The sequence below is a fragment of the Mustela erminea genome, chromosome 19 (assembly GCF_009829155.1).
Source record: "Mustela erminea isolate mMusErm1 chromosome 19, mMusErm1.Pri, whole genome shotgun sequence".
In the NCBI taxonomy this organism is placed as follows: Eukaryota; Metazoa; Chordata; class Mammalia; order Carnivora; family Mustelidae; genus Mustela; species Mustela erminea.
Genome location: NC_045632.1, coordinates 60,480,093 through 60,496,257, shown reverse-complemented (window position 1 = coordinate 60,496,257; position 16,165 = coordinate 60,480,093). Strand labels below are relative to the sequence as shown.

The 16,165-nt window shown below is 51.1% G+C and overlaps 1 protein-coding gene across 5 annotated transcripts in view; it reads left to right on the top strand.

Annotated features, from left to right (window-relative positions):
- Positions 1-16,165, top strand: part of FANCA (FA complementation group A) — a 61,633-nt gene that overhangs the window by 1,048 nt on the left and 44,420 nt on the right. For 2 of the 5 annotated variants that reach the window (XM_032326482.1, XM_032326484.1), the window contains exons 1-10: positions 979-1,616; positions 1,934-2,018; positions 3,739-3,881; positions 4,015-4,110; positions 5,321-5,394; positions 9,716-9,828; positions 11,690-11,769; positions 12,691-12,724; positions 13,156-13,222; positions 15,622-15,734. In XM_032326482.1, the coding sequence (XP_032182373.1) occupies positions 1,359-1,616; positions 1,934-2,018; positions 3,739-3,881; positions 4,015-4,110; positions 5,321-5,394; positions 9,716-9,828; positions 11,690-11,769; positions 12,691-12,724; positions 13,156-13,222; positions 15,622-15,734 (1,063 nt within the window). In that variant the 5' untranslated portion in view covers positions 979-1,358. Of the gene's footprint in view, positions 1-978; positions 1,617-1,933; positions 2,019-3,738; positions 3,882-4,014; positions 4,111-5,320; positions 5,395-9,715; positions 9,829-11,689; positions 11,770-12,690; positions 12,725-13,155; positions 13,223-15,621; positions 15,735-16,165 lie in introns of those variants that run through there. The other 3 variants (XM_032326483.1, XM_032326485.1, XM_032326486.1) reach the window with 3 other exon arrangements.

Genomic DNA, 16,165 nt, shown 5'->3' with positions numbered 1-16,165 from the left:
AAGTGCCGCTCGGGGGGCTCTGGGTTAGAACAAGTGCCGCTCGGGGGGCTCTGGGTTAGAACAAGTGCCGCTCGGGGGGCTCTGGGTTAGAACAAGTGCCGCTGGGGGGCTCTGGGGTTAGAACAAGTGCCGCTCGGGGGGCTCTGGGGTTAGAACAAGTGCCGCTCGGGGGCTCTGGGGTTAGAACAAGTGCCGCTCGGGGGGGCTCTGGGGTTAGAACAAGTGCCGCTCGGGGGGCTCTGGGGTTAGAACAAGTGCCGCTCGGGGGGCTCTGGGGATAGAACAAGTGCCGCTCGGGGGGCTCTGGGGATAGAACAAGTGCCGCTCGGGGGGGCTCTGGGGTTAGAACAAGTGCCGCTCGGGGGGCTCTGGGGTTAGAACAAGTGCCGCTCGGGGGGCTCTGGGGTTAGAACAAGTGCCGCTCGGGGGGGCTCTGGGGTTAGAACAAGTGCCGCTCGGGGGGCTCTGGGGTTAGAACAAGTGCCGCTCGGGGGGCTCTGGGGATAGAACAAGTGCCGCTCGGGGGGGCTCTGGGGTTAGAACAAGTGCCGCTCGGGGGGGCTCTGGGGTTAGAACAAGTGCCGCTCGGGGGGCTCTGGGGTTAGAACAAGTGCCGCTCGGGGGGCTCTGGGGATAGAACAAGTGCCGCTCGGGGGGGCTCTGGGGTTAGAACAAGTGCCGCTCGGGGGGGCTCTGGGGTTAGAACAAGTGCCGCTCGGGGGGCTCTGGGGATAGAACAAGTGCCGCTCGGGGGGCTCTGGGGTTAGAACAAGTGCCGCTCGGGGGGCTCTGGGGTTAGAACAAGTGCCGCTCGGGGGGGGCTCTGGGGTTAGAACAAGTGCCGCTCGGGGGGGCTCTGGGGTTAGAACAAGTGCCGCTCGGGGGGCTCTGGGGTTAGAACAAGTGCCGCTCGGGGGGGCTCTGGGGTTAGAACAAGTGCCGCTCGGGGGCTCTGGGGTTAGAACAAGTGCCGCTCGGGGGGGCTCTGGGGTTAGAACAAGTGCCGCTCGCGGTGCAGCTCCTTTCCTCCGGGCCTCCCCGCGCCTGACGGAGGGCAGGCAGTGTCAGGGCTTCCGAACCGACCTGCGGGTCTTTGGAAGTTGGGCTGTTGGTAGGAAAGCCTCTTCCTCCTAAATCACTAGGACAGTTGTGACCCGAGGGAGACTCCGGTCTAGGGGAACCGGGATCGCTACAGGCTAACTCTTTGCTCTTCCTTTAGGGCAGGCAGGAGGCCTGAGGACCCACATAGAACCCATGGGGGGCGGGGGGCGGGGTGTCAGCTTCTGCTGTGTCCTCAGCTAGCCTTTTGCTCTCTGGTGAGGGACCCCGGCAGAGGCCTCGGTCCCCTCCCGCAGGAAATGGGCAGGAGGAATGCACAGGAATGCACAGGAGCCCCGTGGAGACACTGGGTCCCCGGGGTGCCTCTCAACAGGTCTGGAATGTTCCCGAGTCCGCCGGAGGGAGGGCTTCAGGGGTGCTCTGATGTGTGCCCTGATTTCCCCACAGCGGGAAGGGTCCGGAGGCAGGCGCCGCGGCCCGGAAGGGAGCAGGAGCTGCGGGAATCAGCCACGCGCCTCCTGAGACGCCATCTGAACCTGAAGGACCTGCTGGTTGAGGTAAGGATTGGTTGGCCCCAGCTGAGGCTGATGGACACGAGCAGACCCCCGGAAAGGCCCCTGAGCTTCTGGGAGAAGCATCCGCTCAGTGTAGGCCAGGTGAGGAAGAGACCGTCAGCGTTTATCTTTCGGGGCGTGAAGTAAGTTCAGAGTGAAGGTAGTTTCTTTCAGAACGCTTGGGCAGGTCTCACCTTTTAAAAATGTTTATTCAGGGCACCTGGGTGGCTCAGTCCCTGAACCATGTGCCTTTGGCTCCGATTGTTTTTATGCACACACAGCTTGAACTTTAACTGGAGTTCTTTGTGTTTGGTCTCTAGGTAGAAGGTCCTGCATGTAAAACTCTGTGTCTCGATCAGTCGATGGGTCCCGAGGCCTCGGCCAGTCTTTCTACTTCATTCATAGGTAAGATAGAGCTCAGCCTTCTGAGCACATACAGTTACGGAACAGCTTTCTGTAAAGTGACCCGGACCTGCTTGGGGCGCATATAAGGCTGTTACTTAAAAGCAGCGTTTGACTCAACGTGGGACTCAGAAGCAGGAGGAGCCAACGTGTCCCTTGGAAAAACATGAGACTGTAATGTGTACCTCGTTCATGCAGGTGGGGAAAACAGGTTGTGCTAGGTCAGAGAGAGCAGGTGGGAAGCCAGAAGGGATAGGGTTGGGAGTATTTCAGGACATTTCAGTTTAAGAACGAGATCAGGGAAGTTCTGTGGAATAACAAAAAAATCAGTTATTTTCTGGACATTCACATTTTTGTGAGGAAGTGACTGTCATTTCGGTATGGTATTAATTAATTTATTAATTTGTCTAAAGTATTTACTAAAATAACTGTAAACAGACTCACCTTGAGCCCTGATCACTACAGGTTTTGGGTGGATCATACTGATTTTCACTGCCCTGTGTTTGAATTTCACGTCTTAGTGTCACCATTCTGGGGAACCAGGCTCAGCCACACACTTTTGTTTTAAAGACGTTATTTATTTATTTGACGGAGAGACAGCCGGAGAGGGCACCCAAGCAGGGGAATGGGAGAGGGAGAAGCAGGCTTCCTGCTGAGCAGAGAGCCTGATGCGGGGCTGGATCCCAGGACCCTGGGATCATGACCTGACCCGAAGGCAGATGCTTAACCAGTTGAGCCACCCAGGCACCCCTCCATATTTCTTAATAGAAATTTTTTTTTTTGGTGTTAAGTTGAAGTTCTTTATGTATTTTGGGCATTAATCCCTTATCAGGTATGTCATTTATAAATATCTTCTCCCATTCAGTAAATTGCCTTTTTGTTTGATTGATGATTTTCTTCATTGTGGAAAAAGAATGGCTAGAAATCAACATTTTCCCCCCTTCTACCATGAATAATCTCTTGACTCCAGTAGTTGATAATTTCTAATATTGTCATTTGGAATCTTTATAAGTACTATTAATTGTTTTAATTTACATATTGGTATGCGTTTTCAGGGCCCTGAAGATAATGGGCATGTGCTAGAGTTTACTTTTCCTTTAAAAAAAAAAACAAACAAACCTTAGTTTTGGAAGTCAATTAAATTAGAAAACTATTTTGGGGGCGCCTGGGTGGCTCAGTGGGTTAAAGCCTCTGCCTTCGGCTCGGGTCTTGATCCCAGGGTCCTGGGATCGAGCCCCGCATCGGGCTCTCTGCTCAGTGGGGAGCCTGCTTCCTCCTCTCTCTCTGCCTGTCTGTGATCTCTGTCAAATAAATAAATAAAATCTTTTTAAAAAAAAATTAGAAAGCTATGTGCTTGTAGACATTATTTTCAGGCTGTTCAGCATTCTTTATTATTATTATATTTTAAGATTTTATTTATTTGACAGAAAGACACACAGCGAGAGAGGGAACAGAAGCTGGGTGGTGGAGAGGGAGAAGCAGGCTTCCCCGAGAGCAGGAAGCCAGAATGGGGCTCGATCTCAGGACCCTGGGATCAAAACCTGAGCCGAAGGCAGATGCTTAACGACTGAGCCCCCCCGGGCACCCCGATTTCTTACTTCATGGATTGTGGACCAGGGGCTGGGTGCTCAAGAGGCTGGTAGCTACAGCTAAAAAGGCTTTTGAGACTGTAAGTCTTCTGTTTTAGACGTAGTTTGCTCAGGGTTTTTGTTCTGTCTTTAAGGCTCTGCTTTACGGGATCAAGCCTCGAAACTGGGTGTCCCAGTGGCTGTGCTGTCCATCCGGACAATGGTGTCCAGCATCGTGCAGATCTGTGCATCTAGTGGCGAGCCCTCCCACAAGGTGCTGCTGAACGCAGAGCAAAGGGTAAGACGCGGCACCGGGAGCTAACGGTGCTTACTCGTTACTTCTGAGCTATTTGGGGTAATAGGACATTTCTTAAATATTGTTTCAGGTACTTTATTTTTTGCTTTTTTTAAGATTTAATCTCTCTTTACAGAAGAAACTGTCTTCCTTGTTGGAGGTGGCTCAGTATTTATTAGCTCATGGAATGTTCTCCCGGCTCTCCTTCTGTCAAGAGCTTTGTGAAGTCCAGGTAAAAATCTGACAGTACGGCTCTGCCTCTAGGGGATTGTCAGACAGTCTTGTGTTGAGCGGAGACAACAGAGTCCCAGCATGTTCTTAGGGATTCCACCAAGCATCTCATGAATCACGGGCGCGAGGGGAGGCATTCAGCTCATGTCTCTGTGGGTGGGGGAAAAAGTGCCTTCAGTGACCGCATATGTCAGTGCTCACCCGTCGTTAGTAATGTTTATCAGACTCTACCACAGAAACATGGTCTCTCTTCCTAGGCATAATTATGAGCAACTTCCCATGGTGGCGTAGTAAAGTAGAAAATTATAATTAAAAAATTATTTTTACTTTGTTTTGAAGCATTTTGAATTCAGTAGGTTTACAGATTTTTGAGTAGTTGAAAGTACTCAAGGTAACTCGTTACTAAATGAGATCAGTAAGAATACAGCGAGAGGAAAGGACAGCCCAGGTGACGGTGCGTTCATGGCCCCCATTCTTTTATCCGGCATACATTACGTATGTGTCTGTAGCTGTGTCAGTGTTGCTGTGGTCCCTGTGCTCGATGGCAGCTGTGGAGTTGGAGGGAGGGCAGCCGAAGGCCCGTGCATTGCCATGACGTAGGTGTCCACAGGTGTGCCGGGAAGAGTGGATGGCCGCGTGGTTGGTGGCAGGAAAGGCTTTGTAAGAGAGCTGGCGGCTGCACGGGCTGTGGAGGAGGAGTGCTGTTTTGTCGGGTGAAGGCGAGCTGGACAAAGCAGGCCGTGGGACACAGGAGGCTTGAGCAAGATGTCCTGGGGACAGGGGCAAGGGTGCTGCGGTGCAGATGGGGGAGCTCGCTGGGACAGAGAACAGGAGACACAGAAGCCGGGTTATAAGGGTCCTGTGCCGTGTCCAAGACTGGGCCTTTGTTCTGAGAGCTGCGAAGAGCCACCAAAGGGTCCAAAGAAGAAAGGAGGTTGCCATGTCCAGTTTGTCCTGTGGGATCTTGTATTGGCCACAGGGGACTAAGTCCTAGAAGCAGGGGACACTAGGGACTGGACAGGGTGCTGGGGGTGGGGGAGGTGAAGAGCGGGAGTAGTAAGTCTGGAGCCACAGTGACCATGTACGTGTTTGGGGCTGTGCCTGTCACTGCACCCCAGTTGTCCGCAGGGTCCAGGAGTTCAGTGTAGGGGCTCTGCACTTTGTAGGAAAATGTGTGCACGAAAGACGCGTACTACTCTTACTTTCTTCAGAATTCTTTGTTGCTTGAAGCTGTATGGCGTCTTCATGTACAGAACATTGTGAGCCTCCCAGAGCTGTGGGAAAGGTAGTGTACCATTGATTTTTTTTACCTTACCTTAGTATTATAGGACTGACTTTTTGTGATCTAGTGTATTATGACTTATTTATAAATCAAAGCCAAAAATCACTGAGAGAAACTCTTCATTATTTAAGAGAACATTTGTTATAATCAAATTCCTTGTCATGTACAAACTTGGTAATGTTTTCTTTGCATAAAATATATCACAGGAGGGTACCTGGGGGGCTCAGTCGGTGAAACCTGTGCCTTCGGCTTAGGTCGTGATCCCAGGGTCCTGGGATCGAGTCCCGCATCAGGCTCCCTGCTCGGTGGAGATCCTGGTTCTCCCTCTGCCAGCTGGTCCCCCTGCTTGTGCTTTCTCTCTCTCAAATAAATAAAAATCTTTAAAAATTTTTTCTTTTAAAGGGGATGCCTGGCTGGCTCAGTTGGAAGAACATAAGACTTGATTTTAGGGTTTTGAGTTTGAGACCCATGCTGGGTATAGAGATTACTACAAAAAATAAAATAAAATAAACTTCTTACCTAGAAAAAAAAAAATATTTTTGAAGACTTTATTTGAGAGAGAGAATGAGAAAGAGTACGACATGGGGAGGGTCAGAGGGAGAAACAGACTCCTCGCTGAGCAGGGGTCCCTGTGTAGGCCTCGAACCTGGGACTCCAGGAAGATTACATGAGGCAACAGCAGTTGCCCAACCAACTGAGCCACCCAGGCACCCTGAAAAGAATTTTTTTTTTAAGATTTATTGATTTGTCAGAGAGGGCGAGAGAGACAGAGAGAGTGCACACACACAAGCAGGGGGAGTGGCAAGCAGAGGGAGAGGGAGACTCCCTGCTGAGTGAGGAGCTGGAGGTGGGACTTGATCCCGGGACCCTGGGATCATGACCTGAGCTGAAGGCGGCAGCTTAACTCACTGAGCCACCCAGCCGCCCCCCCCATAGAAAATTTAAAAAAAAATTTAAAAAGAGATATTCAGATAAATATGGTTGATAGAATGTGTGCACCTACTTTTATTTCCTCCTGAAGTCCCATGATTCAAAGATGGCCGCTTACAGAGGGCAGTAGAAGAGAAGCGAGGAGCGAGCTTTTGGAGGCAGAAGGACCCGTGATAAATGACCTAGGAGGCTGGAGACAGACTTGCCGGAGCCCCAGTGTGGTGCTCAGTCTGTTCATAAGGGGCTGCGGATGGGAGAGCCGAGCACCCCTGCCGGAAGGAGGAGCAGGGTGACTCCGTTTCTCTGAATGCACACAGAGGAGGCCTTGGGAGCTCTGGCCTGCCGTGCTCTTGGCAGCCTCGCAGAAAGCCAGACATGGGTGTATTTGTCATCAGGTCAGGAAAAACGGAGTGTCTAATTTGGGGAACCCTGAAGCACTGTTGAAAAGCCCGTGTTGAAATCAATGGCGTGGTGACACGTGGGTCACATCTCGATTTGAAAAGTTGGGTCTTCCCCTTAGACCAAAAAAATTTAGGTAAATCACAGGGGGAAATGATATTTTGAAAGTACTAGAAGAAATCATGGAAGATGACCCTATAATCTTGGAGCAGGAAAGGTCTAACAATGCTATAAGGCCCAGGACTTAGGCTGACAAATTTTAACTATGAAAAACACGTTTCTTGGGACGCCTGGGTGGCTCAGTTGGTTGGATGACTGCCTTCGGCTCAGGTCAGATCCCGGAGTCCTGGGATCGAGTCCCGCATCGGGCTCCCAGCTCCATGGGGAGTCTGCTTCTCCCTTTGATTTCTCCTCGCTCATGCTCTCTCTCACTACCTCTCTCTCAATAAATAAATAAATAAAATCTTTAAAAAAAAAAAAAAAAAGAAAAGAAAAACACGTTTCTTGACCCATGTACCTGGGCATAGGGGATTTAAACAAGTGTCCAGATGGGGAGGGGAAGAGCGAAGCTGTCTGCAGGGACCGCATCTTGCGTATTGAATAGCCTAGGGAACCCTACTGAGAAGTATTAGCGCGCCAGCAGCTTTCATAAGGTTGCAGGAAACAGCTCCAACATTCAGAATCAGTTGTGTGTGTGTGTGTGTGTGTTTAAGATTTTATTTATTAGAGAGACGGACAGAGAGCGCCAGCAGGCAGAGCAGCAGCAGAGGGAGAGGGAGAAGCATTCTCTCCACTGAGCAGAGAGTCTGACACGGGGCTCAATCCCAGGACCCTGGGATCATGACCCGAGCCGAAGGCAGCCACCCAACTGACTGAGTCACCCAGGCGCCCCCTCAGTTGTGTTTTTATACAAGAATGTGAACAATCTGAAAAGGAAGTTAAAATTTCATTCGGGCCCCTGGCTCTAAGAGCTAGAGAAACAGACGTTCCCTGCTCATGGACTGGAACACCTGATATTGTTAGGAGGGCAGCATCCCCCGACCCCAACACTGAGTGATGCATGTGGTTTGATCTCCATCAAAACCTAATTTGGCTGGGCACCTGGGTGGCTCAGTGGGTTAAGCCGCTACCTTCGGCTCAGGTCATGATCTCAGGGTCCTGGGATCGAGCCCCGCATCAGGCTCTCTGCTCAGCAGGGAGCCTGCTTCCCCCTCTCTCTCTGCCTGCCTCTAAAATCTTTAAAAAAAACCCAAAAAACAAAAAAACAAAACCTAATTTGGCTTTTTTCCATACATGGACAAGCTGATTCCAATACTGAAGTGGAGGTACAGGGAGCCCTGAGTAGCCAAAAATTCTTCAGAGAGAACAACATTGGGGGGTCCCAGGTCCTGTTTTCAGAACTTACTATAGAGCTGGCCTGTGGTGCTGGCCTAAGGGTAGACCTAAAGCAGTGGGCCAGGATTTCCAGTCCAAACGTAAAGCCCTACATATCTGTCATTGATTTTTTTTTTTTTTTTTTTTTAAGATTTTACTTATTAGAGGGTGCCTGAGTGGCTCAGTGGGTTAAGCCTCTGCCTTCGGCTCAGGTCATGATCTCAGGGTCCTGGGATCGATCCCCGCATCGGGCTCTCTGCTCAGCAGGGAGCCTGCTTCCTCCTCTCTCTCTGCCTGCCTCTCTGCCTACTTGTGATCTCTGCCTGTCAAATAAATAAATAAAATCTTAAAAAAAAAAAAAAAAAGATTTTACTTATTAGATGGCACAAGCAGGGAGCCCAATTCAGGGCTCAATCCCAGGACCCTGGGATCATGACCTGAGCTGAAGGCAGATGCGTAACTGACTGAGCCACCCAGGTGTGCCCATCATTAGTTATCTTTTTAAAGCTTTGTTTACTTATTTTAGAGAGCACAAGCAGGAGGGGCAGAGGGAGTAGAGAATCCCATGCAGACTCCATATTGAATGCAGAGCTCGATGCAGGGCTCGATCTCAACCCTGAGCTCATAACCAACAGTCGGATGCTTAACCCACTGAGCCACCAGGTGCCCTGTCAGCTGATTTCTGACAAGGGTGCCAAGACATCGAATGGGGGCATATGGTCTGTTTTACAAATGGTCTTGGGACAACTGGACATATACATGCAAAAGAATAAAGTCAGACCCATGTTCCACACCACACACAGCAACTAAGTCATCGTGTATCCAAGACCTCGACGTGAGAGCTAAAGCCCTAAAACCTCTAAAAGAAAATCTAGGGTTACGTCTGCATGAGCTTGGATTAGGCGGTTGTTTCATGGACAGGATGCCTGAAACTCATGCAACAAAAGGAAACGTAGAAGGAAAATTAATGCTTCACCAAGTTATAAAACTTGTGTCAACACTGTTAAGACCATGAAAAGACAGTCCGTAGAATGGAAGACATTTTTTGCAAATCGCGTATCTGATAATCTAGTATCTAGAATAAAGAACTCTTGTAGTTCAATGATAAAAAGACAGTTTAATTGCAAATGGACTAAGGATTTCAACAGACAGTTGTCCAAAGAGGGTACACATAAGGCCAAGCACAGGAAGAGGTGCCAGATGTTGTTGGCCCCAGAACAGCGCATGTCTGTCAGGTGAGGACCCCCCCACCCCACTGCTCCTGCTTCCAGATCCAGGCTCCCCAGATGGTTCTGCATGACTGAGGCCCTTGACCAACGTCTGTCCTGTGACAGCCTAAAATTGCTGCTGTTTTCTTTCTTTCTGATTATTTATTTTTTTTCCCCAGGTAGTAGTCAGCTGTTCCAGTTATGGTCTTTAAAAATGATTCTTTTTAATGCCAGTAACAGCTTCCCCGCCGGCTTCAGTGTCATTGGCCCTCTCCTGACGTCAGGGCACGGCCAGGGGGCTGCCAGCTAGTTCTCGGTGCTTAGGCTTCCTAGTGAAGTGTGTGTGGAAGAAGAGGGCCTGATGGGTTCGGGACAGTGGTGAGCCCTGGGTGAGCTGCGTGCTTTGTCCCTAGTCATGCCGACACCCAGTCCACGGTTGCGTGGCTCTTCAGGGACCTGTGCCTTCTGTGCGAGCAGATGGAAGCGTCCACTCAGGACACTGACATTGCCCGGACTATGCTTTCTGGTAAGTGCACACCAGGGACAGCTTCATGGGCAAAGTTGAGGTCCATGGGAATGCTTTCTGCTGCGAGGGTCTGTGGGAAATGGACAGCCCCACCCTAGCCTAGGAATTTGGAATGGAACCGTCTTTACCTGGACCTGCTCCATGGGTCTGCTTACCCCTGAATGGTGTGCGAGCTTTGATATAGTCCGTCAGCTGCCCCATTGTGTTTGGGGGCCTATTGCTGGTGTGTTTAAAATATGCAGATTATGATCTGCTGAATTGGGAGGCACAACCACTCACAAGGGGTTGTCGGGTAGCTTTCTCAGCACCCAAGCTCCCACTTCCGGGAAGAGAAAACCCCCAGAGCCATGTTGACTGGAGGTGTGGCTTCAGGGCACTTCATGGAGAGAAGTCCAGTCACAGGAACTTATCCTTTCAGATCCCAGAAAAGGAGGGGTCTGGGGAGCTGGGGAAGCCCACAAGCGAGGCGGAGGCAGAGCAGGCACCTGTTACTTGTACGGTGCTTCGGCCTGAGGCCACTGACTTTCTGTGGACTCCATTTTAAGCAGTTATTTTAAAACGTTAAAATGTGCTCAGAAAAAACGAAGTAGAAACTGTGGCAAGCGTGCTGAGCTCACGGCCTGATCTACACGTCAGACTTGGGTGAGAGCAGGGGCGCCGTGCTGTCCTGGACAGCAGCTCAGAGTGGCTGTCTCTTGTCACACTTGTTTTTCTGGGTGCGTTTCCCTTAGAGTGGGCCCTCTCCCCGGCTCCTCTCTGAGCCAGCAGATCCTGGCCATTGCCAGGAATGTCTGAAGGACAAAATGTACAAGTGTAAAATTAGATGAGAAGTGGAATGTTCCATACAGGTAGCCTATGAATTTTTACATTGCAGAAGAGGTGTTCCTTTTTCCTAAAACTTTCTTGGTGATGGATGTCAGCTCCTTATGAGTTCCCGAGTCTAGACTCAGAGTTTAAGTTTAAATCGAAGATGAGACAAAGAATTTTCTAATCTTTTCAGGAAGTAGGAGTCTGTTTCCTGCCTTGTTCCCCAGATTGTAATCCTTCTGGTCCTTCTAGAACCGGCCTTACATTATTTGTTTAGGAGATTGGCTGGAGAGACCATCCATGGGAAACTTAGATTTTTTTTTTTTTAAGATTTTTTTGTATTTATTTGACATAGAGAGAGGGATCACAAGTAGGCAGAGAGGCAGACAGAGAGGGGGAAGCAGACTGCCCGCCGAGCAGAGAGCCCGATGCAGGGCTCCATCGCAGGACCCTGAGATCATGACCTGAGCCAAAGGCAGAGGCTTAACCCACTGAGCCACCCAGGCGCCCCTATTTTAAATATTTTATTTATTTATTTATTTATTTGTCAGAATGGGGGGCGGGCACACAAGCAAGGGGAGTGGGAGGGGGAAGCAGACTCCCCACTGAGCAGAGAGCCTGAGGGGGTCTCTGTCCCAGGACCCCTGGATCATGACCTGAGCCGAAGGCAGACGCTTAACCAACTGAGCCCCCCATGCTCCCCCCCTTTCTTAAAGTGATCTTTACCCCCAGCATGGGGCTCAGACTTAACACCCCTGAGGTCAAGCGTCACTCACTCCACCGACTGAAGCAGCCAGTCATCCCCAGATATTTTGTTTTAAGAGAAGAATCCTTCCCATAACCTCGATTATGAGTAGTTCCCTTTCAAATAGAGCAGCGAGAAGCAAAGTCTGGTTCAGGAAGGTTTGGGTTGCTCGGGCCACTGAAGGCACGTGTGTGGGGAGTGGCGCCGGGAAGAACAGACATGGGTGCGCACCTTTCCGGGTGTGGGGAAGTCGGTGCCCTGCGTGACCCACGGTGTGCATATCCATCCTTGGGTTTTGTGGTTTTTCAGATTTTGTGCAGTTGTTTGTTTTGAGAGGATTTCAGAAAAACTCGGATCTCAGAGGTGTGGAGCCTACACACGTGGCCCGGGTAAGAAAGTCAGATGGAGAGTCTGGAAGTGGCTTGTGACAAAAATGGAAGTTCTTTTTTTTTTTTTTTAATATTTATTTATTTATTTATTTGACAGACAGAGATCACAAGCAGGCAGAGAGGCAGGCAGAGAGAGGGGGTAAGCAGGCTCCTTGCTGAAGCAGAGAGCCCGATGCGGGGTTCGATCCCAGGACCCCGGGATCATGACCTGAGCCGAAGGCAGAGGCTTTAACCCACTGAGCCACCCAGGCGCCCCAAAAATGGAAGTGCTTAGACCAGTGACCCCACATGCATCTATAAGCTTTTTTTTTTTTTTTTTAAGATTTTATTAGCACAAGTGGCCAGGAGGGGTCGGGGGAAGGGGCAGAAGGAGAGGAAGAAGCCGGCGGATGACATGGAGCTCGATCCCAGGATCCTGGGATCATGACAAGAGCTGAAGGCAGGCGCTTAACGACTGAGCCCCCAGGGGCCCCTCATCTGTCAGCCCTGATGGGAGATCTGTACCGTTGTCTTCCTGAGGTGCTCCCTTGTGCCATCACTCCCTACGGCTAGTGGACGTGAGGAAATGGAGTAAAGCAGGGATGTCTCCCACCATTTTCTGGTTTCCAAAGTTCCTGTGGGTGGAAGCCTTCAGCACGTCCCAGAATTGGAGAGCTTTTTAGCAGCAGAACTCTGTGCGGACCCCGTTAGCCCCAGGCCATGGGAGGCTGGCAGTGTGAGGCCGGGGCCTGGGGCCACGCTGAGAGAGGTCCTGGGGATCAACAGCAGATCCTTGCAGGAAGTCTGCCTCTTGCTCGGTTGGGTCTCCCCCGTGTCGGGCTGTGTGTGGAGGCACTTTATCATTTTCCTGTAGGGTGACCGCTTGTTTCCCTGGGCAGTACCCCGAGGTGAGTAACCATGGCCCGTGTTCTGCCTTGACAGGTTGCGGTGACCGTGCTGCAGAGGATGCTGGTCTGTGAGTTGTCTGTGCCGAGCCCCAGGCTGGGCAACAGCTAGTTGGCTAACCAAGGGTTCCCAGGGCTTCTTGCCTTTCCAGCTCAAGTACTCACCTGAACTTAGCCTCGACTGTTGGTCCTGCTTTCAGCTGTCAGTGGCTTTGCATTTCATGTCGGGACCTGTTAACAGTTAACTAGGGAAGCATTTTATTGCTTCCGACATTTGATATATTTAAAAGGCTTAAGTCTTTGGTACCATTGAATTGTTTGGGGGACCCGTACTCTTGGGGGGGTGTAGGAGGCCGACGGGGTCTCTTCGCTGGAAATTGAGGAGCTTCCCTTTCTCAAAGACTCACTACCTGATTTGTCCGGGAGTAGGTGGCCAGGGGTCATTTTTGGTGGATTGTGAGGCTGAACTGTTGTGTTTTCTGTTCCCGCCACCTGTCGTCAGTCGCTCTTGAGGCATTGGCCACCGGGCTGCAGGACGAATCCCCAGCGTACAAGACAGTGAAGAACTGGTGCGTCCTGTGGGCAGGCCTGCTGGGCTTGCGTGGACCTTCTCTTGAAGGTCCGGGTGTCTGAACCACTCCTGGAGCCTCAGCGGCTGGCCTGCTGCTTCACGGTTCTCTGCCACTGGGATGGCGTCCAGGGACGACGCCCGCTGGAGAGCACTGGGAGCCCTCGGGCCCGCCTGCTTCTTCTGAAGATGAGGCGGGAGGCTGGCTGGCCCCCTTCTGCCTGAACCCTCTGTCCCCTGGGTGTCTGTACTCCTGGTGTGAGCCCAGATTCCCACCCAGGGCACCCCTGGAGTGACCTTCTCACTGGGCTCTCCCCTGTGCCAGTGCCCCTTGCCCTCTCCTCCACAGGAGCCTCCTCTGCTCCCCAGGGCTGGCGCTCACACGTCCCCGTGGTCACGATCTTGCCACATTAGCTTTCTGCGTGGCTCCTGGAGCCACACATTAGGATTGGTTGTTGGGGGGTCGGGTTTGCTCCATAGTAAAGGGGGAGGCAGGCCTGGAAGCTGGTTCTCTCCTGGGAATCCAGGAGAATTCTCCCACATTCCCAGGCCTTGCAAAGCCCTCCAGCCTCTCACTGTTCTGCCTCGATGGCCTGTGTTCCGGTTGCTTTAGCGAGCCAGATCGTGCCGCACGTTGCTTGCACTGATCATACGGCGTTGCGCTCTCAGTTTTATGCATTTTTATTTTTATTTTTTTTTAAATTAAAAAAAATTTTTTTTAATTTTTTTTTAAAGATTTTATTTATTTATTTGACAGAGAGAGAGAGATCACAAGTAGAGAGGCAGGCAGAGAGAGGGGGGAAGCAGGCTCCCTGCTGAGCAGAGAGAACCCGATGCGGGGCTCGATCTCAGGACCCTGAGACCATGACCTGAGCCGAAGGCAGAGGCTTTAACCCACTGATCCACCCAGGTGTCCCAGTTTTATGCATTTTTATAACTGCATGGCTCAAACCCATGTCTTGAGAGTCTGAGAATGACTATGGATGTGTTTGTTTCTTTTTAAATTTCCTTTTTTTTAAAGTCTTTTTTTTTTTTAAGATTTTATTTATTTATTTGACAGAGATCACAAGTACGCAGAGAAGTGGGGTGGGGCCGGGAAGCAGGTTCCCTGCAGAGCAGAGAGCCCGACGTGGGGCTTGATCCCAGAACCCTGAGATCATGACCTGAGCCGAAGGCAGAGGCTTAACGCACTGAGCCACCCAGGCGCCCCTTAAATTTCCTTTTTAAAAAAAGATTGCTCTATATTAAAAAAAAAAAAAAGATTGCTCTGTATGAGAGAGGGGGAGTGGGTAGGGAGGAGCAGAGGGAGAGTCCCCATCAGACTCTCATGGAGTCCCAGCATGGGGCTCAGTCTCATGACCCCGAGATCACGACCGGAGCCAAAACCAAGAGTTGGACGCCTGACCGACTGAGCCCCCAGGCACCCCTCTTTTTAAGTTTCTTATTTGGTTGCCAATATTTACAATAAAACCAGACTCTGCCCCCACTCCCCCGGTCTGGATGGCCGGGCTTCCTGGTACATGGGACTCGCATCACGGTTTTGTCTACCCGGAAGGCCAGCAGGGCCCGCAGCTGCCCTTCCTGCCCAGTGTCTCCCCATGACTTGTGTGACGGGAGCTCTTCTCCCTGGGGAACTGGGAAGAGCTTCAGTGACTCTGACCCTGGCTCACTGAAGTGCCCTCAGGGCCCCACTGTCAGGCAGCCCCGAAAGCCTTTGTCCCTCCTGCCGCATCAGTCATGTCCTGCCCGCTGACCTTCCTCCCCTCCTGGCACGGGAGGTCCTTGGCTTCAGGAACCGTTACTGCATCCGAGTGCCTGTGGGTGCCAGGTGCTTTGCGCCAGCCTGGCTATTGCCCTGCTGCCCGTGACCCCCATTTCACAGATGGGCACACTGAGGCTTTGTGAGGTTGGCATGTTTCCAAAGGGAAAGCCTTCCCTTTCCAGGTGTCCTACTCCATGGGCAGCTTCTTTCTTATGGAACCTGCCCTTCTCTGGACTTCTTTTATTTTGTTTATTTATTTATCAGAGAGCTAGATAGGGAGAGCTCAAGATGGGAGCAGAGGGGAAGCAGGCTCCCGCTGAGTTGGGAGGCCGATGTGGGGCTCAATCCTAGGCCCCCGAGATCATGACCTGAGCCAAAGACCGATGCTTCACCGACAGAGGTGCCCCCCACCCCGCCCCCGACGCCCCTGGACTTCTTTTCACGTTAGTGGCACCGTGGTCTGGCTGGCGAGTGCTTCAGGGTTATGGGAAGGGCCAGCCTATGTGCCCCCTGAACTTGGGACTGGGGGCTTCGGGGTGCACCTAACCTTGCTGGACAGTGACCTTTGGTGAGCTCTTGCTGGGGTATGGGTGTGATGTTGTCGGCCCTGTGGGGACCTCTCGCTGCTATGTTGGCAGGTTCGGCGTGTTCTATGGACACATGTGTGGCGGAACGATTTCAGCAGATGTGCCAAAGAGATTTTTCAGTCATACTCTGACTCAGGTGCTGACTCACCAGCCTGTGCTGAGAGGTGGGTTCCTGGACCCCCTTGCTTGCCTCCCTCATGGGCGCGTGGGCCCTGAATGTCAGCGCTGAGATCGCTTAAGACTCGAGGGCCCGTGAGCGTCAAATCTCCTTTCATTTGAAAGTTACACATTCTCATAAAGAAAATTCAGAATTAACAAAGTATGGGAAGGAGAACTGTCCCCTGTGTCATCATCGAAATAGAAATACGTTTGACGTGAAACCTTTCTTGTGGTCTTTTCTCAATAGATGAATATCGAGTTATCAGAGTGGATTTCTAGATTCTTCTTTGATCGATCCTCTATCATATAAGCACTGATGTGGGAGTTAGGGATCCTGACCCTGTGCAGTTGAAAATCTGCATATAGCTTTTTTTTTTTTTTAATTAAATTTATTTATTTGTCGGAGAGAGAGCACAAGCAGGCAGAGAGAGAAGCA